Source organism: Taudactylus pleione, unplaced genomic scaffold, assembly GCF_031769625.1.
Source record: "Taudactylus pleione unplaced genomic scaffold, aTauple2 ptg000377l, whole genome shotgun sequence".
NCBI classification, from domain to species: Eukaryota; Metazoa; Chordata; class Amphibia; order Anura; family Myobatrachidae; genus Taudactylus; species Taudactylus pleione.
The window spans coordinates 6,995,419-7,021,706 of NW_028284778.1; the positions used below are offsets into that span (position 1 = coordinate 6,995,419).

Here is a 26,288-nt window from a genome sequence, read left to right on the forward strand (position 1 = left end):
TCTTTTGTGCTGGCTGAAACCTGATGGTGGATCACTACGAGCGGGAACTGTGAAGGCTGGATATTAGCTCCTGGAATTACTCCTGTCGATCCCCTGGGAGAGTTACGAGCTAAGCCAGAACAGTGAGCTAATAGCCGAACCTATGTGCGCGAGGACGGAAATTATATCGTGAATAGGGTGACTTACCTGCTTCACTACCGCTGGATCTGCTCCTTGTCCACTGGATCTGACGCTCCATCTGATGAGGGAAGTGATCGCTAAGCACCTGCTGCTGACTAGGATCCTGTTGATCCCCTGAGCGCTCCGCTCCACTACAGCGATATAGGCCGAGTCTCCCCATCCGGACTGATTCACTGACTCTGGACTCTGTGCTTCACCGGACTCCCTGTTGAGTGAACACTGCTGGCACATCATTCCTTTGAATCCTGTGAACAGACCAATAGAAGTGGTCGTAAATCTTGTTACCCTCTGCATTATTCCGATGATTGCGCGGTTGGTAAGGTCCTGAAGAGTCTTCACCCCATATACCTAACTGATCACTATTTGACGGGCTCTGAGATCCTGTATCCTCCTGACAAGCCTACGAACAGAAGAATTTCTGTAGTTCGTAAACAATATATTTGTTCCCTCGCTTTGACGGGGAACATGTGATGGACGGTTACTGGTGAGTTCTGATACTCCCTGAGTAATAAGACATATGTCTTGGGGTCGCTATTGATAAAGGGTGCTCCCCAATAATATAGCTGGACTCTTATTGCTGTTCACTGTGAAAGCTTTAATATTGTTGTTTTTTGTTTTTATAGATAAGTATATTGCTTGCTTTCCCACTATTTACCATCTCGAGTGATTTGGATTAACAATCTGTTTACACTCATCACATTAAGGTGTCTTGTATTTCAAAATGACATAAGGAATAATTGCTTATTTGGATAAAGCCCAACTAACTATATACTATAAGGAAATTTCTCATTCAGTCACTGCAGAATATATAAGCTTAGTCTGCCACCTAGTGTTATTGTTGGTTAATTACCTGTAATTTCTCCGATTAACAAACTGATCATAAATTTTCACCTTAACATTCACTGACAATGATATCTTTCCTAAATCATTGCACGGTAATGATTTTTCAGTAATTTCTGTTATTTGCTTACTTGAAATTGTATAGTATATTCTACATTTAAACCCAAGTATTGTATTTTCTTCTTACTAACTCACGGATACAAAAGTGCTCTTGATATTGTTAGTCTATAAATCCTCTTTCCATTGAAACATAGATTAATAATGTAATAATTCACAATCATTCTTAAGGTGGTAACGAGTCTCTAGCTGATTACTGGTTCCATAGTATGGACAAATTTTTTGATAAAATTCAGACGGATACAATGGTCAGGACTAAGGTATCACAAGCTAAAACTCCCTCAGTAAAAGAGGTTAAAAATACCTCCTCTCAAAATTCTAAAACTCCTTCTTTATCACAAGATCTTTCTACGTCACCTATTATGCCTTCTCAGGTTATAGAGGAATCCCAACCTTTAAATCCTCATCTGGAAAAAAAATTAGATGCCATACAAACAACCCTAAATTCGGTTCTGTCCCATCTGGAAACTCATACTAAACGATTGGTTGAAGTAGAACAGCGTGTTAGTACAGCTGAAGACATGATCTTATCTCTGCAGAATTCTGATGATTCGCAGAATCAACAAATTACATTTCTAACTGCAAAAATTGATGATCTCGAAAATAGAGAAAGACGCAATAATCTCAGATTTATAGGCGTCCCTGAATCTATTACGGGTGCTGACCTTATTGATCTATTAAGTATAGACATAATTCAAGTACTCAATGTTCCAACTACTTCAGGTACAGTACTGATTGAAAGGGCTCATCGCATTGGTCCGGATAGAGGTCCTCACTCTACCCAATCCCGCCCTCGACCAGTTATTGCTAGATTCCTTAACTTCCGTGATAAAGAAAACATACTAATAGCATATAGAAAGAAACGCACTCTTGAAGTGCATAACTTTAAACTGTTAATATTTCAGAATTTCTCTGCTCATGTGACACTGAAACGGAAAGAATTTACCCCAATTTGCAACCATTTATTTACACAAAACATCAAATTTGCTCTGCTCTACCCTGCTAAATTGAGGGTATTCATAGAGGGAAAACAATGATGTTTGAAACTCCTGACCTAGCTAGAGCTCATTTTGACATTCCACATAATCATTCTTCTTCCAATCCACCTCCGAATGGATGAAAATATGTTGTGCTTTCTTGTTTTGATTTCCTTTTTGTTGATTTGCTGGTTCCTCAATGCTACCCTCTTGTGTGGTGGAGCGGGATTCCGGTAAATCAAACTGTTTGTTTTACAGTTTATGGTAAAGATGTTGTTGTCTTAGACACCACAATAGGTTTCTACTTCATTACTACCAACTATGACACTCTCCCTAATTTTCCTCTTTCCTTCCTTTTTTTTCTTATTATTATTTTTCCTACTTCATCCGTGGATTTCTGATTTACCCTTGCCACGGCTGGGGGTACTATTTTGATACGCTTGTCCTGCTCGCTGGGATGGGATGAGCTCATGTTTAATTGGCTGCCTTTCAAACTTTCCATTTTTAGAATGGGAATAGGATGACTACCAATACTAGTTATACAAGAATAGTAACACAGGAGGCTTCCTCTTCTATCAAATTCATATCATGGAATGTAGCGGGTTTGAATTCGGCTATCAAAAGACGAAAGGTTCTAACGCACCTTAAACAATACACTCCTGATATAGTTCTATTACAGGAAACACATTGGTTAAGAGGTTCACAAGCCACACTTAAAAGTACATGGATTCGGGAGTGTGTTTCTGCCTCTTTTGAAAAAAAGAAACGTGGTGTAGCCATCTTATTCAGCAAACATCTTCAATACACAATTGATAAGGTGGTGGCGGATAAGGAAGGCCTTTTTCTGCTGATTTGTTTAACAGTTCATGGTGAGAAGCTAAGTATCCTTAATATATATGCACCTAATACCCAAAATTTGTCCTTCTTTAAGAAAATCTCGAATTTACTAATGAAACATGAAACTACAAATTTAATTATAGGTGACTTCAATTGTCTCCATAATCCTTCATTAGATCATTCAACGGTCGCCCCTAATACGTCTCAAAATCACATGAATGGAATAGATTTTCTAATCACACGACATGACATGATTGATCTGTGGAGGCTCCACAATCCGACTGGTAGAGATTTTACTTTCCATTCCCATGTGCATAATGTATTCACAAGAATAGATTACTTCTTGGTCGCTGATTCTTTACTCTCACGAGTCACAGATGCAATCATAGAACCCATTATTATTTCCGATCATGCCCCTATACTTTTTAAATTGTCCCGTAATGATACCTGGAACTCATCACGTCTTTGGCGATTTCCTTCATACTTATCTCAGAATGATGATTTTCAAACATTCTCAAAAAACAAATGGAGAGAGTATGTAGATGACAATTTAGAACATTGGACTGAGCCGGTCCTTTTTTGGGAGACCTTGAGCCGGTCCTTTTTTGGGAGACCTCAAAAGCAGTGATGAGGGGGCATATAATCTCTTATGTGGCTAAAAGTAATCGTGCACGTAGAGAAAGATTGCAGTCTCTACGCGATAGTCTAAAAAAGTCTTACCGTCATTATCTTCAATTCTCGACCGCTGTCAATAAAACTTTATATCTCAAACATAAACAGATTTTAGAAACCTTTTTATTAAAGGAAGCTCAGATTAGGTTAGATTATACCAAAAACACTTATTACCGTCATGGAGGTAAATCTGGTAAAATATTAGCATATATGGCTAAACAGCAAGGAAAAAAGCAATTCATTACAAAATTACTAAATCCGGAAACAAATATGGCGGTAACTAAAACTAATGATATATCCCAAATTTTTCATTCATATTTTGCTTCACTATATGAAGACTACCCTATAGATCAAACGTTCTCAAATTCTTTTCTTAGAGAAGCCGAGTTGCCCGAGCTGACTGAGGAGCAGAGGGAAGTTCTTAATGCTGAGATAGTTGAGGAGGAAATTTTATCTGCTATTAATAGCCTAAGACTCAATAAATCACCGGGACCAGATGGTTTTAATGGAAACTATTATAAAATATTAAAAGAAGAAATGGTCCCAATTCTCAAACATATCTTCCATCAGATTCATAAAGAGTCCATTCAATATCCTACATTCAATGACGCCTATACCATTTTAATATTAAAACCTAATAAAAACCCGGAATCAGTATCCTCATACAGACCTATAACACTCCTTAAATCAAGACTATAAGATCATAGCAAAAATTTTTGCAAGTCGTTTACAATCAATGTTACCTTCCCTATTATCACCACAACAGACGGGATTCACACAAGGTAGACACATAGTTCAAAATGTTCGATTAGCAGTGGCGGCTTCATACTCTTCCTCAATCAATACTCGATCACCCAATGTACTGTTGAGTTTAGATGCCGAAAAGGCGTTCGATAAGGTGCTGTGGCCATATTTATACGCAGTTTTACAAACTAGACAATTTGGTGCCCCTTTTATACAGATGATTAAATATTTATATACTTCCCCTCATACAAAACTTTACATTAATGGTCTATTAGGCAACTCTATAACAATGTATAGAGGAACACGACAGGGATGTCCATTATCTCCCATGTTGTTTAACTTAGTATTGGACCCACTGTTAAGAACGCTGCAATCATGGCCCCTTTTTAAAGGTATTCGTCTGGGACAAACAGAAGTTAAAGTTTCAGCCTTTGCCGATGACCTTTTATTATTTATCTCCAATCCAAGAGAAAGTCTAGCCCCTCTTTTAGAGAGGCTGGAGGAATTTGGCAAATTTTCAGGCTTCTCAATAAACTACTCTAAATCCACAATAATGGCTCTAAATAAATCTGTTACTAAAAACAATCTAGATTTTGTAAATCTGCAATGGACAGACACTGGAATCTTATATCTAGGAATTAGAATACCCCAAAATATTTATGAATTATATTGTTATAACATCCAAAATATTATAGACAAAGCAATTAAAGAACTAGATGGATGGCAATATTTACAATTGTCCTATTTAGGCAGGGTGAATCTTATAAAAATGATTACTTTCCCAAAATTATTGTACCCCATTCAGGTGCTACCAGTAATTTTCACTAAAGCAGATATTAAAAGAATAGATGCGGCTTTTAGGCAGTTTATCTGGGCAAAAAAGAAGCCTCGCATAAGTCTTCAGTTACTCCAACGAGATGAATCAGAAGGGGGTATAAATTTTCCAAACATGGAAATATACAATCAAGCAGCGATATGTAGACATATCAAAGATTGGATATTACACTCCAATATTTACTCTAATTGTCTAATAGAGAAGTCCTTTCTTAAAAATACTGAACTAGTCAGTTTCTTACATTTAAATAAATCTGAAATCTCCATTGAAGTATTAGAAAATCCTCTGCTGATGTCGGTGTGGTCAGCTTGGCACACGATTCGTAACAAATGGAAATTAAATGCATCTCATTCATTGTTCCTTCCATTTTTGGGTAATGTGAAATTCCAGAATGGATTGGCTTCCTCTCCTTTCAATTCTTGGAACTCTAATGGATTAAATGAAATTCGCCAGCTAACAAACCCAGACACATATCGTGTTCTTACTTTTTCACAAGCACATACTAAGTTTCCCTTCATACGGATTCATAATTTAGCCTTCTTACAGGCACAACATTACGTAGCCAAAGTAATTACTTTATTATCTCCCATGGACTGGTTGAATCGGTTGGACATAGCTTTTCAGACCCCGGGGTATTCCAAAGGAGCCATTTCCTTATTTTATAAAATACTCAAAACACCTTATTATAGTGGTTATTATGAAACCGGAATAACTAGATGGCAGAGACACTTCCCGGATCTTAGTGAATCTAAAATTCTACAGGCACTGCTATATTCAAATAGAGTTCTCTCAGCACTTACATACCAGGAAATGTTTTTTAAGTTGTTTTACAGAGGCTATGTATCACCCTCTCGTAGTCAGTTAATTGGTATCTCTACATCAGCAAAATGTCTGAAATGTACCAGATCTGAGGCTACATTATACCACTGTCTCTGGGACTGTATCGCTATTAAAACATTTTGGTATCAAGTCAAACAATTAGCAACTTCAGAATTAATTAACTTTTTACCATTAACTCCCGAATGGGCCATTTTTGGAATTTTAACAACAGATTCAAAAATCTCCCCGGGGTGCAGAAAATTACTACTGGTGCTCTCAGCCGTGGCGAGGAAATGTATACTTCAACAATGGATATACTCTTCCCCCCCGTCTATACAAATGTTCAGAGACAAACTTTTTCACTTGTTTAAAATGGATTGGATAGAAACGTCATTACACAAAGAACAAAGAGTAGAAAGATTCTTTGAAATATGGGAATCTTTTATTGACACTCTGAATACATCACTTAAACAACAGATACATAGCTGTTTTCGAATGACTTTATGGTATGAAACCAGAAACTTTCAACTAGACCCTCCTATTCAATTTAGCTAGAGTCCACGGATGAAACCCCCTCCCCCCCCCCCCTTTTTTTTTTTTTTTCTCTCTCTCTTTTTTCTCTCTTTCTTTCTCCTTTTCTTTTTCTTTCTTCTCTCTTCATACATTCTGATATGTGCCGATTAATTAAGAAAATGACATAAGTAATTAACATAAGATATCTACCAAAAAAAAAGAAGATCTGAATACTAAACATAACAACAAGAACATTTAATTAATATAAAATGTATAACAATCAATGTATTATTGTACCCTTGTTGAAAATTACTGTATGTTCTATGAAAATGTTTGAAAAACCCAAATAAAAACATTTTGAAAAAAAAAACTCATAGACACATAAATAGGTTACACTATAATACACAAAACATATAAAGGCCAAAGGTCCTATTTGGTATCTAAAATCGAATGCGCCAACGCAAGTGGTTACCGCCGCTTTATTATACAGAGGGAATCTTCCTCATTACACTTAGGGGCATATTCATTGAGCGCGAGGTTTAACGAAGAAAACACCTTGCGCCCCTCGCGCCCAATTTTGGATTACCGCGGGTATACACACTCCCGATACCCGCGGTATCCAATTTGAAAAAAGTGATTGCGGGGTTTTCAGCTTTGAAAATCCTGCGACACGTAAATAAAAATATATTTTTTGAAATCTACACTTACCAGCCCCGGTGTCTCCCCTCCATCTTCTCACTGGGGAGAGGGCTGCTGGGAGGTGTAGTTCTCTCGGGGCCCAAATACACTTGGGGGGGGACACCCGGGGTCACACACACACAACACTCATACACACTAACAGGCACTGTCACACACTGCTGCAGACCCAACGCTGGGTGCAGACAGCGCTGCAGAAGGTGAGCAATTAAGCTAATTGGAAACTTCCAATTGCTTACTTAAGCTGGCCACACACATATAGCGATTTTTCAACCAATTTGGCCAATTTCGACGAATCATCACGACGAATCTTGTAAAATATGGACAAATCGTGAGTATCCACTGTTGATCACGATGCCGATGCGTGTCCCCGCTCGTCGTATCTCGCATCTTCAGATCTGCCGTGCTATAGGGCAGATTTGCCAGTCTGGGACACGATGGGTCCCGATCGCGAGTACTTTTGTAGTCACGATTAATCGTACAATTCATCGTACATCGCAAAATTTGACAGACAGGAGCCTGCACACACCCATCCGCCATCTTATTATTATTATTATTATCATCCTTTATTTATATGGCGCCACAAGGGTTCCGCAGCACCTTACATAGTACATAAACATAGTGCACAAACATAGTACATAGACAGTTGAGCAGAACAAGAAAACAGTGTCATACAGTTTAAGACAATGCAATACAAATACATGGTATATAAACACTGCTGCAACAGAAGCAGGATGGCAAAAGTCACGGGTTAGGTGCTTTTGAGTATAGAGCAGATAATATAAGTAAAGAAAGGATAAGCACAAGAGGAAAGAGGGCCCTGCTCGTGAGAGCTTACATTCTAGAGGGGATGGGCAAACAGACAGGGGTGACACGGATGGGGTAGAAAGTGAGCATGGGACAGAGGGTTAGGATGACAGATGGGTGGATTCCTATTTTACAGTATGTGTGGAAGTCATTTGAATTAAGATTTATGCCACTGACATTCTACTTTAAGAGGCAGTTTTTGTAAGTGTCTGTGGAAAGCCATGGCTGTTATATCAGTTTACGTGAAGTCTGGCGGGTAGCTGAAGCCACTTCGTGAAGGGCTATTTAGAGAGTTTGGTTAACGTATAAACCAGCAGTCTCAAGTAAATGTAGAAATTGGTAAAAGTAGTTATTGTAAAGAGATGTTCAGATGTAAAATAATAAGTTGTGATCAAGTGTGAATTCTATAAGGCACATTTATTGATTTGGAGGGTGATGGGAGACATGTGAGGTTTGCAGGATATTTATTCCATAGTATATCCGCTGTCCGTGTGTGGGGCCTGGATTTGGTGATATGTCACCAGATAATAAAAGCAGAAGAATGGAGAAGTAGATATAGTTGTAGGTGTTTAAAACATTTTTTATAGTGACACAATGAGGCTGTAATAGTCAATTTTTGATGAAAAGAAATCTCATTAGTTTTTAGAGGAGGTGAGTGACTCAATAGGGCGGCAGTGTGCCCAGAGAGGGGAGATGCAGGGAGAGTTAGGGATGTTATATCCTTAGAGAAAATATAAAGGAGGGATTTGAAAAAAAGAAATGTGTAGTACATGGCGAGTTTTAGGTTTGTTTTTTTTAGACAAATTTTAAGTGATGGTATCTTAATCTGAAATTACCTAAGATGTTGGTCAATGTTTGTTCAACTGTTTGATTAACTGTTATGTAATCACACTTTGTGCATTTAACACTTGGTTTTATTTAACCCCAGCTGCAAACAGCCCCAGCTGCCCCTAGACTGAATATAAGGAGTGGTAACCCTTGATTAAGACAGGCTACAACTGACTCAATTGGTCTGCTGATCAAAGGAGATAACTTGCTCTGAGTTGGAGCAAAAACCAGGCCAGATATATACCATAAACTATGCTTCACTGACCAATACAGACTATACAGGAAGAGAAAAAAAAACTATGCAAGAGATACAGTCACATACATTTGAATCCACACACGATTGCAAGCATGAGGTTCTATGTAGAATATCGGTGCAATAAGCAAGATGAGACAGTCACATACATTTGAATCCACACACGATTGCAAGCATGAGGTTCTATGCAGAATATCGTTGCAATAAGCAAGATGAGACAGTCACATACATTTGAATCCACACACGATTGCAAGCATGAGGTTCTATGCAGAATATCGGTGCAATAAGCAAGATGAGACAGTCACATACATTTGAATCCACACACGATTGCAAGCATGAGGTTCTATGCAGAATATCGGTGCAATAAGCAAGATGAGACAGTCACATACTCAATTGGCTTGCTGATCAAAGGAGATAACTTGCTCCATCTTGTGCAGCATCGTGATTTGCAAGAAGCACGATCAAGAGCCTGCACAACAAGTCTGGATTTCAGCACTTTAGTGAGTATTGGTACTGAATTAAATGCAACCCCACTGCTCACCAATGTGTGCCACCCACCTATAAATGCATGACCCAGCCACCGCCCACCGGAATGAGGCGGGCAGTGGCTGGGTCATGCATCAACCTCCCACTGCCAATCAATGTGTGCCAGCCACCTAGAAATGCATGACTCAGCCACCGCCCACCGGAATGAGGCGGGCGGTGGCTGGATCATGCATCAACCTACCACTGCCCACCAATGTGTGCCACCCACCTACCCACCAATGTGTGCCACCCACCTAGAAATGCATGACCCAGCTACCGCCCACCGGAATGAGGCGGGCAGTGGCTGGGTCATGCATCAACCTCCCACTGCCCACCAATGTGTGCCACCCACCCAGTCAATCACTGGCCACCAATGTCACGGACAGCCTAAAAAATACCTTAAAAATCAGAAAATACTAAAAATTTTATAAATGACAAAAACATATTTACTTCTACAACAAAAAATAAAACATTACAGCAATATCAATACATATATTAAATTTGTTTTTGTTCTTGTGGTACATTTGTTCATGATGGTTGCATATACCACTATAAACAAATGTATATAAAAAAACAAACAAAAACATTGCACCAATAAAATAAAAAACATATTACAATACTTTTAAAACACAATACATTCCTAAAAACAATACATATTCAAATACAAAAAAAACATTAAAAAAACAGAAAAAAACATATTAAAATACTTTTAAAAACACATTACATTCCTGTAAAAAAAAAAGACATTAAAATACAATAAAAAAAACATTAAAAACCAGAAAAAAAACATATTACAATACTTACCTAAAAAAATCTGGAAAACTGTAGAAATATACATTAAAAATTTACAAAACAATTCACATTTCTAGATTATAAAATGTCCTTATTTTTTTTTATTCCTAGCAATGTCTATCGATAGAGAACGGGAGTTTGTAACGGATTCCTAGAGATCCTGCAATCAAAGGAGTGTCTATGGCGGATATCCTGTCGACAGTACCACAACAAAACACAGAAATTGGCAGCTTTGGGGGTGTTTTTGGACTACACCAAGAAGTTAATTGCGGGTGCTGACCTAAAAGCAGTCAGACAAAAAATCCAGAACCAGCGTACCGTCTACATAAAAGAAAAAAAAAAATGGACTATTCAAAAAGGTCTGGAGCAGGCACGGATGACTTGTACCAGCCAACACTCTGGTACTATCAGCTTCATTTGTGAACAATTTTACTGCACATATTAATAGTCAACTTAGAAAAATGGATGAGGTAACTAGTAAAAATTTCCAAAGGCTCATGAGCTTTTAAGTAAGTCACTCAACAAAAATTTGCATGACTCCACTTATATTGCTGACCCACTGCTTTATTCGCCTGGCCCAAACACCTATGTCAGGCCCCCCCAAGCCCAGTTGGAGATTACTCCCCCACCCAGCACCCCAAGCACAAGCCATACCATTTATAATGCTCTACTGGAGTCAGAGGAAGATTTGCCACGTTACTCTTAATTCTTTTTTTTTTTTTCCCTCCTTCTTGCCTGTACTGTCACCAAATTGTATCACTCCCAATAGGTGCTGGCTGTATGGTATACAGTGGTGATGACATCTAGTCTCCCTGTCTGCAGCTCTTGGGGGCTGCCCAGCGTGTCGGGCACGCCCCCAAGTATGACGAAAAGGGGACGCGTCTTATAGACACGCCCCCTTTTCATGGCCACGCCCCCTTTTCGAGCGCGCGCACATAGTTGCCCTCTCTAGCTACGGCGCCCTGTTGCCACCGGAGCTAGAGTGAACACTGCTCACGATGTATCATGCACGATCTCACGATGCCTACGATTACATACATTGTGAGATCGTGTGTCAAATTGGCAGGTTTTTTTGACCAAATCGTGACCATGACTGAGGGTGAGCTCCCGGGGAGAGTTCAGGGGAAGTCGTACACATCGTGTGATCGTGAGCACATCGCTATGTCTGTGGGCACCTTAAGTCCTCAGGGGGGGTGCCGCCGGGGTCCCAGAGCAAGTCGCTCTCATTTTTCTTAAAATCAACGATATTAGGAAAAAACAGACTAGCTCTGGAGCTGCGAGAAAAACCTCCCTGCGCTCAAAAGCCTGCATCTAATTGTATAGCAAACATCCTGCATCTAATTGTATAGCAAACATCCTGCATCTAATACCGCTTTTACACCGGAGCTAAAACCCGAGGTATTGCAGGGTTAACTCGGGCAGCTCCTTGGTGTAAAAGGAGTGAGGGTTGGATCGCCGGGTCGAGTGACCCGGCAATCCAACCCAGGTAAATAGCAGGGTTCAACACGGGAGTAACCCGTGAAACCCTGCTGTGTGTAAGGCGCAGTCCGGGTCTTGATGAGGACCGGCTGATTGGTCCGGCTTCAGTGGCGCTTGGAGATGAGAGTCTTCTCCAAGCGTCCACTTTCACGCCGGAAAAGCCGGGTCTATGCAGACCCGACTGCGGTGTGAGCGGCGCCGACTCGGGAATATCCCGAGTCGGCGCCGGCTAAATTCCGGGTCTAATCCGGATAGGAACCCTGTTCCAACTCTGGGTCAGACCCGGAATTTTGGTGGAAAAGGGGTATAATTGTATAGCAAAAATCCTGCATCTAATTGTATAGCAAACATCCTGCATCTAAATTATATAGCAAACATCTTGCATCTAAATTATATAGCAAACATCTTGCATCTAAATTATATAGCAAACATCCGGCATCTAAATTATATAGCAAAAATCCTGCAACTGCAGGAAAAACCTCACAGGTGCGGGATTTTTGCTATTATCGCCCCCAATTGAATATGCCCCTTATTGTGATATATATATAGATATATTTTCCCATACCTCTAAGCACAAGGGGCTTGATTCAGAGCAGGTCGCTAGCTGCGTACGCTCGTTCCTAGCATATGCAAATTCGGAACACTCCCAGGAAGGCAGGCGATCGCACAGCAAGGCATTAGCACGCCCACTATGTCTTGGTGAGCAATCGCTTTGTGTATGCAGACGCCCACCAGCCTGTCTTAAGACACCCACTTGTGCACGTCATCTCCAGGAAGTGTATGCAACCATCGGTACATCGGGTACCATCGGAAGTGAATGCAGCGCTTGAGATAGACTATACCCTACCACAAGCACTTGTGTAAAACCCAGCCAGGTGACGTGTACAATGATGCTGTCTGTTAATTATGCACACCTCTGAAATGGCATTAACACGCTCAGGCACGCCTGCGTTAGCACCTCCACTCCCCCGTTTTTAGTGGCCTGCCCGTTACCACCCACAAACGGCTTCTCCTGTCACTCACTCTGCTGGACTGTCTATGCTCGGCGAGCGAATGTGGTTTCGCAGTGGTTCGCGCACTGCGATGCATACGCACAATGCGAACCATCGGCAGCTACGAGCGATCGCTTCTTAGCATCCAGGTCTGAATCGGGCCATGGGTGATGATGTATATATCTGATCATAAATGATACAGATAATCACTATATAGGTCTCCAATCACACAGCTGGTCAGTGCTGAGGGGTTATTGGCCCTGGTTAGACCAGGCTTTATATCGTCCTTCTGTTACATTCAGTGGCGGTTCTAGGGACATGCTAACAGGGCCGTCGCCCGGAGCGGCGACCCCTAGAGGGCGCCAGAAGGTAAAAAAAAAAATACCATAAGAAAAAAAATAAATAAAAAAACCCAACGCCGGTCCCCCCCGCAGGGAGGCTCCATTTGCCGGGTGCCCGCTGATATTTGTTATCAGCGGGCACCCGGCTCCCTCCTTGCAGCAGCAGACGAAAGCTATGGGAGGGACATCATGACGTCTCTCCCATAGATCCGTGGAGCCGGAGCTCACTCCTGAGCTCCGGCTCCAGCAGAGAGCACTATGGGAGGGACGTCATGACGTCTCTCCCATAAATCCGTGGTGGAGCCGTGGTCAGACCGAACGGCAGCAGACGCAGGAGCAGGGCCTTAGGTAAGTATTGTGTTTTGTATTTTAATTGTATTTTTCAGAAGGGAGGCATGGGGGCATGGCTATAGGGGGCATTACTACGGGGGCATGGCTAAAGGGGGCATTACTACTGGGGGCATGTCTCTAGGGGGCATGTCTCTAGGGGTGCATTACGACTGGGGGCATGGCTATAGAGGGCATTACTACTGGGGGCATTGCTATGGGGGGATTACTATAGGGGGCAATACTCCTGGGGCATGGCTATAGGGTGGCATTACTACTGGGGGCATGGCTATAGGGGGGCATTACTACAGGGGGCATGGCTATAGGGGGCATTACTATAGGGGGGCATTAGTATTGGAGGCATGGCTATAGGGGTGCATTACTACTGGGGGCATGGCTATAGGGATGCATTACTACTGGGGGCATTACTACTGGAGGCACTACTAATCAGGGCACTGCATGGGGGACACCACTACCGGTGCCATTGTGTAACGGGCACCACTGCTGTGAGCATTCTATAAGGGGAACCATTACTGTGGGCATTGTATTAGGGGCACTACTACTGTGGGCCTTGTGTATAAGGGGCACTAATTTGGGCATTTTGTAAAAGGGACCCACTGTGTGTCATAACATGAATAAGGGACTAATGTGTGGCGTAATTTGAATTGGGGATACTGTATTATAAAGAGAATTTCTGTGTGTGGCACAATGTATTATACAGGGCATTACTGCGTGTGGCATAATGTGTTATACAGGTTCTTACTGCGTATGGCATAATGTGTTATACAGGGCATTACTGCATGTGGCATGTGTTAAAAAGGACATTACTGCGTGTGGCATAATGTGTTATAAAGGGCATTACTGCATGTGGCACAATGTGTTATAAAGGGCTTTCCTGCGTGTGGCATAATGTGTTATAAAGGGCACTACTGCCACATGGCAATTATTCGCCACGAGGGGAGAGCTTGGGGGAAGCCCAGCACCTTCGTAAGTGCTGGGCACGCCCCACAGTGTGATGAATTGGGGGTGTTCCGCAAGGACACGCCCCCTTTCCAGAAGCGCGTGCGCTTTCAGCACGCGCAGAGGAACGCCATCTAAGAAAAAAGTTTTTTTTTTTTTTCTGGGGGCGCAACTGTGAACTTTCGCCCTGAGCTCCATAATGTCTAGAACTGGCCCTGGTTACGTTCTGTGTATTTCCTGACTTATTGCGCTATACGGATAACACCTCTGTCATTTCTTACTGACACTATTACAAGTTACACTTTATTATTAGTAGGTTGTGTGCCCCAAGAATGTTCTGCTTTTGTTGTTGTTACTTGTATAATGATAATGCAGCAACAGAGTCTGCTCCAGCTGTGTTATAGTAACAAAAGGTCCTGCTCCACCTGTATATTTATTACAAGTTATTTATATAGCGCACACATATTCCGCAGCGCTTTACACGTTTGTGCTGCCCTGGGGTCTGCTCCACCTGTATAATGATAATGCAGCACCAGAGTCTGCTCCAACTGTATTATAGCAATAAAAGGTTCTGCTCCACCTGTATTATACCGACACTGGGGTCTGCTCCACCTGTATATTGATAAGGCAACACCAGCAACTACTACAGCTGTATTATAGTAACAAATGCTTCTGCTCCACCTGTATAAACATAGTGCAGCACTAGATTCTGCTCTATCGTAACACCAGGGTCTGTTATACCTGTATGCAGTGGCGTAACTATGGAGGGTGCAAGGGATGCGCTTGCTATGGGGTCCAGCGGCTTAGGGGGCCTTCTGGCCCAGCAAGCAACCCCCTGTACCCTTCCAAGTTTTTTTCTTCTTCTTGGTACATGGTCAGCAGCACCGGCACCTTACATCCTCCAATACAACACAGCCACTGTGCTGCTGCAGAGCTTATGGTCACGTGAGATGATGATATCATCATCTCACGAGTTTTCGTTTTCTCCAGGCTCCAGGACTGGCAGATGCAGAGTCGCAGTCTACTGTGGCGCCTCTGCATACTTACCTGATTCCCCAGCACAGGGCACCGGAGCTCAGCCGCCCACCCAGTCTTCTGCTGCAGCCACACAATGACGCCGATACAGAGCAGCAGGAAGGATTCGCCCCTCTGCCCTCTACTGTTCCAGGGCCGCGGACAACATCGTGATTCTCACCTGAGCAAAGTGCCGGTCTGAGGCACCTGCCCCCGGGTACCTCGCATCACTCCCATTCATTTTCCCAGGCAACAAATAAAGGAGACCCCCCAGCATTTTTCATACAGAGGAGGTCAGAGAAATGCTTTAAGTATGTGCTAGCCCTTACTGAGGGGTATGGTGTATGTGTGTCCCGCCTCCAGACACCTCACCCCCCTGTCCCTAAACAGACCCCCCCACACACACACCCTCCCTACCTTCATACATCATTCCACCCACCTACCAGAGACCCTGCACTAGCCCCCCCCACCCTGCCTCCAGACACCCCCTTCCATCCCTCCCTGCTTCCAGAACACCCCTCCTTCTGCTCCTGTCTTAACTACCACATACAGTACATCTTTCCCTGCTACCTGACCTAACCTCTCCCTATTAGCAGACACCCCCTTTCTTGTTGCTGACCATACTGCACCCTCCATGCTTCCAGGCTCCATGGTTGGCTGTATTTCCTCTTCATGCTAGGGACCTGGAAGTGACGTGCGTGAGGGCGGAAGTGTCCCCACTTAAATAAGTTTGTTGTGCGCTCGCCACGCTTCAGGCACGGTGGATCGCTACGCTCGCCACATGGTTATATTCCCCCTCTATGCCCACTTGGATGGCAGTGAATGACGCTGGACACTGGCTGATGACGTCAGGGTCCTCTCCGTGAAGGGGATTTAGACATTACCTTCCCCCCCATACTGCCATACTACTCCCCCTTACTGCCAGTTCCCCCTCATACTTCCAGAACCACCTCCCCCAAATACACATACTGTGGGTTAGGTGGTGATGTTAGTCCTATAAAGAGCAGGGCAGTTTCTGCATTATTGTTTGGGGTAAAAGCATTAATAAATAGTGTCCTATACTTTTATTTTACAGTATATGGACCTATGGGGGCCCATGGAAATTTTGCTATGGGACCCCTCTAGGTCTAGTTACGCCACTGCCTGTATGATAATAATGAGAAACCACAATCTGCTCTCCCTGTATAATAACAATACATACCATTACCTGCTGCTTCTCCCTGCTGAGATCCTCACCTGGAGGTTTCAGTAATAGAAGATTACTATAGATAACCACTGCCCGTACCACTTATCTCCGTGTAGCTTTGACTTCTGTCTGCCCCGCCCCTCATTTCCCTTAGTGCGGTGATTGGCAGCAGTGGGTAGCCAATCAGGCTGCACACAGTAGGAAGGACGTCCTGTAACTAGCGGCCACCTCACATGCCGCTCACAGCTTTATCACTAGAGTAACTATTGTATAGTGTAATGGTGTCCGCATGTAAGGTGACCGGCGGCCATGTTCTTACAGTCTACCAGTCACAGAGAGGAGGGGGCGGGGCTACAAGGGCTTTAGCTGCCATTTTGTCATAGACATTCCTGACAGCTTGAGCCAGGTAACGTGTCCTGTATATATTGTATTATTATTATTATATAGGGGAGAGGGGACTGTACAGTGATAAATGAGGGGTATAACACAGCTCCCAGCACACACTGATATGTGATATAATTATTATATAGGGGGAGGGGACCGTACAGTTATATGTGAGGGAGAATAATACATCTTTCAGCACACACTGATATGTGTTATTATTATTATATAGAGGAAAAAGGACTGTACAGTGATATATAAGGAGGAATAACATAGCTCCCAGCACACACTATTTGGTCTTATTACTATATAGGGGAGGGGGGACCGTACAGTGATATGTGAGAGAGAATAATATAGCTCCCAGCACACACTGATATGTGGTATTATTATATGGGGGGAGGGGACCTTGCAGTGATATATGAGGGGGAATAACATAGTTCCCAGCACACACTGATATGTGATATAATTATTATATAGGGGGAGGGGACCGTACAGTGATATATAAGGAGGAATAACATAGCTCCCAGCACACACTATGTGGTCTTATTACTATATAGGGGAGAGGGGGCCGTACAGTGATATATGAGAGGGAATAACACTGCTCTTAGCACACACTTGTATGTGTTATTAATTATATTATATAGGGAGGAGGGAAGGCTTATGGTGCATACACACGATTAGATTTAAAGTACAATTTAAACAATATTGTTTACATCATCCTTTTTTTGCCCCCTCAAACAACCAAATGATGCGCGGGCATGGTTGGTCGATATCGTTCTCGACCAACGCCCGTGCATGCAGGCCAACCTAGTCGATATCGACCAGGTTAGCTTGTTTACTATAGGGACCCTCGATCATTGATCGAGGGTCATTATAGTAGTTGGGGGAATGGTGCATGCGCTGAATGTTCGATAACGATCATCCAGCACATGTAGGACGATCAGACAACGATATCTGATCGTTGTCTGATCTGACCGCATGTACGGTCCATTATTATACTATCCCATTAAAGCTGGACACTCATGAGTTACACAAGTTCTGTGGCTGGCTGACTTCAAGCCTGGATTTCATATGGTTTTAATCAGCCACAGAACCTGCGTAATACATGAGTGTCCCGGTTTAAAGTGATAGTATGGTAACTATATATCTGAGGGGGAATAACACAGCTTCCAGCACACACTGATATGTGGTATTATTATTATATAGGAGAGAGGGGACTGTACAGTGATATATGAGGGGGTATAACACAGCTACCAGCACAGAACGAGGCAGAAGTTAGCTTAATTTTCGGACAGCTTCTTATTCACTTCTTATTTGTGCTCCAGCAATTTATTCAATACTAGTTTTATTAATACAATTAAATCAAGTTAGATCACTATGTTTAAATTGTATTAACAATAAATTGTGTCTCTTACACAATTTAAAATTTTATTTTTCCTAGTACAACAAGGATTTGGGCATAAATAGGTTGGTAAAGTGGGCACAGGCACCAGATTTGTCATTGTGAATAAGAAACTGCAGTTGTGCAAGGGTTAAATCTCCTTGGTCAAGAAATTTCACACTTGGAACCCACAGAAAGTGGTCACTTACATATGACCCATTTGCCTTGACCAACAAGGAATTGGGCATAAATAGGGTGGAAAAGCGGGCACAGGCAGGGAGACATGTAAAATAGTCTTCTGTATATTATATAAAGTGATCACCTGAATAATCAGACTCATTTGGGTGGAGTATAATTGACCTTCTCATTGCTGTCTTCCCCAATACACGGGATTACTCAGTAGTGAAGAAGACATCCGGTGAGTGTATCAGAAGGACTGAGCAGGCCCCAGAGCCCCATCACGGTGCCTCCACCTCACTGATACATGAGAGACACAATGACCAGAAGATCCTGGAACTTACCAACAAGATCATCATCTGCTGACTAGAGAGGTGGCTGCTGGGAATGAGACTTTGGGCCTGATTAAGCAAGCATCCTGCTGATTGTTGCGTTCTGCGCATGCGAATGCATCACAGTGCGCAAACTAGCCACTGCAATAAGGAAAGCAATCGCAGTCTATACACAGACCCATCCAGCATTGATTGACAGGAAGTACTGTTTGTGGGTGGTGACGCCGTTACAGGGGCATGCATACTTAAGCCCCTGCATACGCATTTTGAGCACTAGATGCACAGAGGAAGTTTAGCAATTTCAGAATGAGGTCTGGTCAACCACTATTGTGCGTATGTGTCCGATGGTTCTCGATATTACCGATGTCGCTGTCTTGCAAGGTCGGCATTATGTTGCTTTGGGCGTCTGCATTTTGTGCTGCGGTGGCATTGCGATTGCATTCATTTGCATAATTTCGTAGCGGCCGGGTGCATGTGTTTGCAGACTTGCAATCTGTGCTGAATCTGGCCCATTATATTGTAACACCAGGGGATGTGTCTGGGTGATGCAGTGATCGCAAATATGCGCTATAACATGTATTTTACCCGGTATTGAAGCCTGGGGCCTCACATTTAAAAAAGCCGGGTCCCTGGGGACGTGCTGTGCCGCTGCCAATCCCTGTCACGCTGTCAGGGATTGGCCGCAGCACAGCGTGTCTCCGGTGACACAGCCCAGCCGTTCTGCACGCATTGCTAAAAGCACCACTGTAAATCAAGTGGGCGCTGGTCGTGAGCCAATTGGAGCTCGCGGACCAGCAGCCAATCAGCAGTGGATAATCCCTGGCTGAGAAGATGAATTTGGGCCTTATTGAGCACTTGATCAGAAAGATTGCTTATTATTTCTTTCTGTTCATCTCTTCGGTGGCACATCTTCCTTCCACTATGTATCTTCTCTCCATTATCTTCCTTCCAATATGTATCTTCTCTCCAGTATCTTCTTTCCACTATGTATCTTCTCTCCAGTATCTTCCTTCCACTGTGTATCTTCTCTCCAGTATCTTCCTTCCACTATGTATCTTCTCTCCAGTATCTTTCTTCCAGTCTCTTCCTTCCAGTACCTATTTTCTCTCCAGTATCTTTCCTCCAGTCTCTTGGTGTGTCATGGGAGCGCTGTGGGCGTGTTATGGGAGTGTTGTGGGCGTGTGACTGAGGTGTTTGCGTACATAGACGCTCAATCGCTCAAATTGGAGATGATAATCTGCACCGCCATAGGGTTGGTGCAACCGATGGCGGCGTCTAAAGAGGTACCAGGCAGTATTACAGCGCCTATGGATGGTCATACTGGTTGCCTCAGTCCTGGCTCATTCAGACGCACAGATATACACCAGGGAAGGGCTTTGTAGCACCATTTGCATATAGTCACATGTGTGTGCCGATAAACCAGCTGTAGGCTCTTCTGCACCCAACTCTGAATCTGCCCCATTGTCTCTGTAGTGAAATAATCATTATTGTCTCTCTGAGATCTCCATTTTGTTCTATCCAGAATAGTTTTTTTCTGAGTGTTCCAGATCCCTTCTGTGTTCCTCACAGCTGCTCTGAGCAATCCAGGTCCCTTTTGTATTACTCACAGCTGCTCTGAGCGATCCACGACCTTTCTGTGTTCCTCACCGCCACTCTGAGTGATCCAGGTCTTGTCTGTGTTCCTCACAGCTCTGAGTGATCCAGGTCCAGTCTGTGTTCCTCACAGCTCCTCTGAGCAATCCAGGTCCTATCTGTGTTCCTCACAGCTGCTTTGAGCAATCCAGGTCCCGTTTTTGTTCCTCACAGCTGCTCTGAGCGATCCAGGTCCCGTCTGTGTTCCTCACAGCTGCTCTGTATGATCCAGGTCCCATCTGTGTACCTCACAGCTGCTTTCAGCGATCCAGGTCCCGTCTGTGTTCCTCACAGCTGCTTTCAGCGATCCAGGTCCCGTCTGTGTTGCTCACAGCTGCTCTGAGTCATCCAGGTCCTGTCTGGGTTACTCACAGCTGCTCTAAGCAATACAGGTCCCATCTGTGTTTGTCACAGCTGCTATGAAAAGATTCCAGAATTTTTTATGTATTTTGCTTATGAAACCACATAATGTATTAGTTGCATATAAAAGTGCAATACGTAGTATATAGCGGTAGTGTATAGCGGTAAGCTCAGCTACCGGGAGTCTTTGTAATGGAGTAATGTGTCATATATACTGTATGTGCGAGTAATAATAACTTATTGGGGATATCCGAGGAGAGAGTCATGGGGGATTTCAGGAATCATTCCCAGAGCTTGTGACAAAACCTCAGCAATTTTCCATTCTGATTATGTATGTATTTATTTATTTATATGTATGTATGTAATATGTCTCTAGGAAATAGTGAATAGTGTCATTTGTGTAATTTATATTATATGTAATTATGGGGTCTGACATTGTCCGTTTCTAGAGTGCAATTAAAACAGAAACCAAATGATCATGAAAGCCCCTGTTTCTGTCCCATTGTTATGTAACTGGATACCTGTAATGACAGCTGTGGAGTCAGGAGCATAATGAAATATAAACTGTTGATTGAAACAAAAACATAGTGCAGGCAATGCAGAGAAACCAGGAGTTGATACATGAACCGGACTGGAACTGGTGGTAAACAGAAACTTGAAGGTCTGTAAAACTGGATATAAACAAGAACCATATGCTGCAGAGTGGATGAGTCAGTCACATGCAGCAATAGGAGGGACAGCTTGCAGAGGCCCAGCTGGCTTTAGCTGCACATATTATGGGCTAGAGATATACAGACTGGATACAAGCAAAGGCAAATAGCTGCAGAGTAGATGAGACAGACTCACAGACAGGAGTTGCAGTTAGCAGAAGTCCAGTAGACAGGAGATCGGGTGCAGGTCGTGGAATACAATCCAGGGAAAACAATCAATGACCAGCAAGGTGCATGGTGGGGGGCAGAAATAAATATTTTGTGAGGCGGGTGCAGGTGATAAACAGGGGAGTGATATTAATTGCTTGCTAGGAGACCATAACAGAATACATCAGCATCACCTCTGGTGGCACAGAGGTACTGCAGGCCAGATTCAAAATAAAGGACAGTGTCCTAACACCAATGCAACTTATTTCTAGTGGTGCATAGAGCATCTGATATGTGTCTGGCAGGTATAAGACCCCCGGCCAGGTGGGGAGCATTGGTGTAACCTTATGCAGTATAGCGTTGTGTGATGGCCTCTGAGGAGTCTTATGGGGCTGGGTCACAGGAATGTCTGATAGACACTGACCAGGGCTCTATGGCTGGGGGGGAAAGGGGTTCCTGGTTACTCAGTGTTACATGTCTGACTGTGTAACATGTGTTCTCTGTGATGTGTATTATATTTATTCCTAGACAGTCCTGCTGTGAGGAGCCAGAGTCTTTATTACTATTTAACACACATTCTATATTCTCTCTGATTCACTGAGGATGGACAAAGACAAGAGTCACAGGACTGAGAGGATTTTACATCTTACCCTGGAGATCATCTACGAGTTGACTGGGGAGGTGAGACGGACTGGGGGTGTCACAGTGACATCACTTTTATCTATAGTAATAATACAGGGACATGACTGGGGAGGTGAGACGGACTGGGGGTGTCACAGTGACATCACTTTTATCTATAGTAATAATACAGGGACGTGACTGGGGAGGTGAGAAAGTCTGGGAGTGTCACAGTGACATCACTTATATCTATAGTAATAATACAGGGACGTGAATGGGGAAGTGAGGGGATCTGGGAGTATCACAGTGACATCACATATCTATCGTAATAACCGAGTAGCAGGTAGCCGGTCTCAGATATAGTATAAGTCCCACAGTCCTCCCTGGAGTTGAGATTTAGTACATTGCTTACAGTATGTTCTTGATTTTTGTAACTGACACAAATATGTCAGATCTGCATAATATATACTCTAAATTTTCCTATATATATTAGATTGATACAAGAATTGATATTGTGAAATAGTCTTGTATATTATGCAAAGTTATCAACTGAATAAACACCCACATTTAGGTGTAGTTTAATTGACCTTTTCATTGATGTCTCCCCAATACTTAGGATTACATAGTAGTGAAGAAGACATCCGGTGAGTGTGATACACCCAGCAGCCATCCCCGTGTGTCAGGAGGACTGAGCAGGACCCAGAGCCCCATCATGGTGCCTCCACCTCACTCACTGAAACATGGGAGACACAATGACCAGAAGATCCTGGAACTGACCAACGAGATCATTCAGCTGCTGACTGGAGAGGTGACTGCTGGGAATGGGCGATTATACTGTAACACCAGGGTATATGTCTGGATGATGACTGTATCATTCTGTGTGTCAGGTTCCTATAAGGTGTCAGGATGTCACTGTCTATGTCTCCATGCAGGAGGGGGAGTATATAGAGGAACACAGGAGTCTGTACAAGGACGTGAAGATGGAGAATCACCGGCCCATCACATCACTGGGTAAGAGGAGACTGTCATTTATTGTACAGGAGAGAGCAGATATTGGGGCCCCCTATATACACACATAACCTGAAAATCACATGTATACAATGTACTCAGTCACTGTGTGTCTCCTACAGATGGACCCAGTAACAGAAATACCCCAGAGAGATGTCCCCGTCCTCTTTATTCACAGGATGGTACAGAGGAGAATCCCAGGATCCCACAGGGGCATCAGGTAGGTGGGATTTAGGGTCTCTCCAATATACCAAAGTGACTGTTACTATATTATCTGCACAGAAGCTGTGTGTGTCTTATACAGTGATAGTATACTGTGTAATCTCAAGTAATGAGATCAGACATTATGCAATTTTTTATTCTGATTTAATTAGGATGAAGAGCTGACTAATATTAACAGTAATTATATAGAGGGAGAAGAAGAGACATATGTGACTGATAACAAGGTAGAAGATATAGAGGGAGAAGAAGAGACGTATGTGACTGATAACAAGGTAGAGGATATAGAGGGAGAAGAAGAAACGTATGTGACTGATATGAAGGCAGAAGATATAGAGGGAGAAGAAGAGACGTATGTGACTGATAACAAGGTAGAGGATATAGAGGGAGAAGAAGAGACGTATGTGACTGATGTGAAGGCAGAAGATATAGAGGGAGAAGAAGAAACGTATGTGACTGATATGAAGGCAGAAGATATAGAAGGAGAAGAAGAGACGTATGGGACTTATATGAAGGCAGACAATATAGAGGGAGAAGAAGATATGAATCAGCAGTGTAAGGAGGAGGAAATCCCTATAGATATAAGTAAATGTGAGTAATAAAAACTTATTACAGAATTACAGAGTTAAATATTCTACTTGCTCATTCACTGCTAATGAGACAAATGTATCTGTCCAGTGGGGGAGTCAGGAGCCATCAGCCCCTATTAAACTCCTGCTCTCCTCCTAGAACCATGTCACTGTGTGTTACCAGCCCAGAGATCTGACCAGTTTCCTCCCCACACTCTCTGGTGTATCTCATACATCAGGATCCATCAGCCCCTATTATACTCCTGCTCTCCCCTCACATCATGTCACTGTGTGTTACCAGCCCAGAGATCTGACCAGTTTCCTCCCCACACTCTCTGGTGTATCTTATACATCAGGAACCTTCAGCCCCTATTATACTCCTCTCCCCCTCACATCAAGTCATTGTGTGTTACTAGCCCAAATATGCTGTATAGTACACATCAAAACACATACGTCACATGAACGAACTCAACCTTCTCACACACACGTCAAGCTATAACCACACACCCGTCTTTGCACAGTGGCTTCGTCTAGCCTCTGTGCTTGGATTCTCTGTACTGTTGCGCTTTATCTGGTGAACTGTCTGTGTTTCCTGCTCAGCCCTTCTGCTGTCTTCCTCTTTTGCTGTAACTCATCTCTGCCGTCCGACATATCCATACACTTTACTGCTGCCTCCCCCGCTCTTTGCACCATTTTCGTACCCCATACTGCTGCCTACCCCTCTCTTTGCCCTGGGTCATTCCCCTACCCAGTCCTACTGCCTCCCCCATACTGTGCCCTGCTGCCTCCCCCGCTTTGCACCCTGCACCATTTCCTCACTCTGTTGTGCTGTTTCCCCCGCTTTGTGCCCTGCAACATTCCTCTACCCTGTCCTGCTGCCTATCTAGCTCTGTGCTCTGTGTCATTCCCTTGCCCTGTCCTGCTGCCTCCTCCGCTCTGTGCCCTGCGCCATACCCCTACCCTGCCCTGCTGACTCCCCCGCTCTGTGCTCTGCACCATTTTCTTACCCTGTTCTGCTGCCTCCCCAGGTCTGTGCCCTGTGCCATACCCCTACCCTGTCCTGTTGGCTCTCCTGCTCTGTGCCCTGCGCCATACCCCTACCCTGCCCTGCTGACTCCCCCGCTCTGTGCTCTGCACCATTTTCTTACCCTGTTCTGCTGCCTCCCCAGGTCTGTGCCCTGTGCCATACCCCTACCCTGTCCTGTTGGCTCTCCCGCTCTGTGCCCTGCACCATTTCTTTACCCTGTCCTGCTGCCTCCCCCACTCTGTGCTCTGCACCAGTCCCCTACCCTGTCCTGCTGCCTCCCCCACTCTGTGCCCTGCACCATTCCACTACCCGGTCCTGCTGCCTCCCCCGCTCTGTGCTCTGCACCATTCCCCTACACTGTCCTGCTGCCTCCCCCGCTCTGTACTGCCATAATTTTGTGTTGCTCTGTCCTATCGCTCTCCTTCCCTCTCATCGTTTATATACAGTGACTCATTACCCTAATTTAGTAGCATGACTCTGGTGGGGCTACTCTCCCTGAGGATGACCAGAGGACCATATAGGAGCTGCTTTAGCTACATATATATATCCACCTGGAGAACTTTGTGTAGTGTGGACGCAGTTGTTGGTAATTTGCCCACAAGTTTCCCATGTGTATGTGTGAGGGCGTTCTAGATGGGCATTGTGGTTCACCAACGTCACTGGCTAATGAGACTTCCTGCTCGGTGATGATGGCTAGGGAACGTTACCCAGCAAAGCCTGCAGTTGGGGGGAGATATACATTGGTAATCTGCCATCTGCCTATCCTTGTGGCTGGGTCTATGACGTGCTGATAATGTGCTTGTGCCATTTTATACCAATATTTTATCTGTTCATCAAGAGTCTTATTTGTTGTTTGTACATTTGTAATGCCTCATAGTTTGTACCTGCAACTTAAACAACTATCTTCATTCATAATAGTTACACAGTGGTGTAGGGGTTAGCATTGCTATCTTTTTACACTAAAGTCATGTTTGATTCCAAACCAAGGTGCTA

At 43.5% G+C, this 26,288-nt stretch overlaps 2 protein-coding genes across 6 annotated transcripts in view; one reads left to right on the top strand and one right to left on the bottom strand.

Moving 5' to 3' along the window:
• Positions 1-16,889, bottom strand: part of LOC148508099 (uncharacterized) — a 31,389-nt gene extending 14,500 nt beyond the window's left edge. Inside the window, exons 1-2 of one of the 5 annotated variants that reach the window (XM_088445261.1) lie at positions 16,750-16,889; positions 187-425 (exon numbers count right to left, since the gene is read on the bottom strand). In XM_088445261.1, coding sequence (XP_088301387.1) covers positions 187-414 — 228 coding nt within the window. In that variant the 5' untranslated portion in view covers positions 415-425; positions 16,750-16,889. The remainder of the gene's footprint in view (positions 1-186; positions 426-16,749) is intronic. The other 4 variants (XM_088445259.1, XM_088445258.1, XM_088445263.1 and 1 more) reach the window with 4 other exon arrangements.
• A 3,929-nt stretch (positions 16,890-20,818) lies between these two features.
• Positions 20,819-26,288, top strand: part of LOC148508100 (uncharacterized) — a 186,045-nt gene continuing 180,575 nt past the window's right edge. The window contains 5 exon segments of the mRNA XM_088445156.1: positions 20,819-22,535; positions 23,089-23,280; positions 23,360-23,483; positions 23,603-23,700; positions 23,855-24,290. Of these exon segments, the coding sequence (XP_088301282.1) occupies positions 22,458-22,535; positions 23,089-23,280; positions 23,360-23,483; positions 23,603-23,700; positions 23,855-24,290 (928 nt within the window). The 5' untranslated portion in view covers positions 20,819-22,457.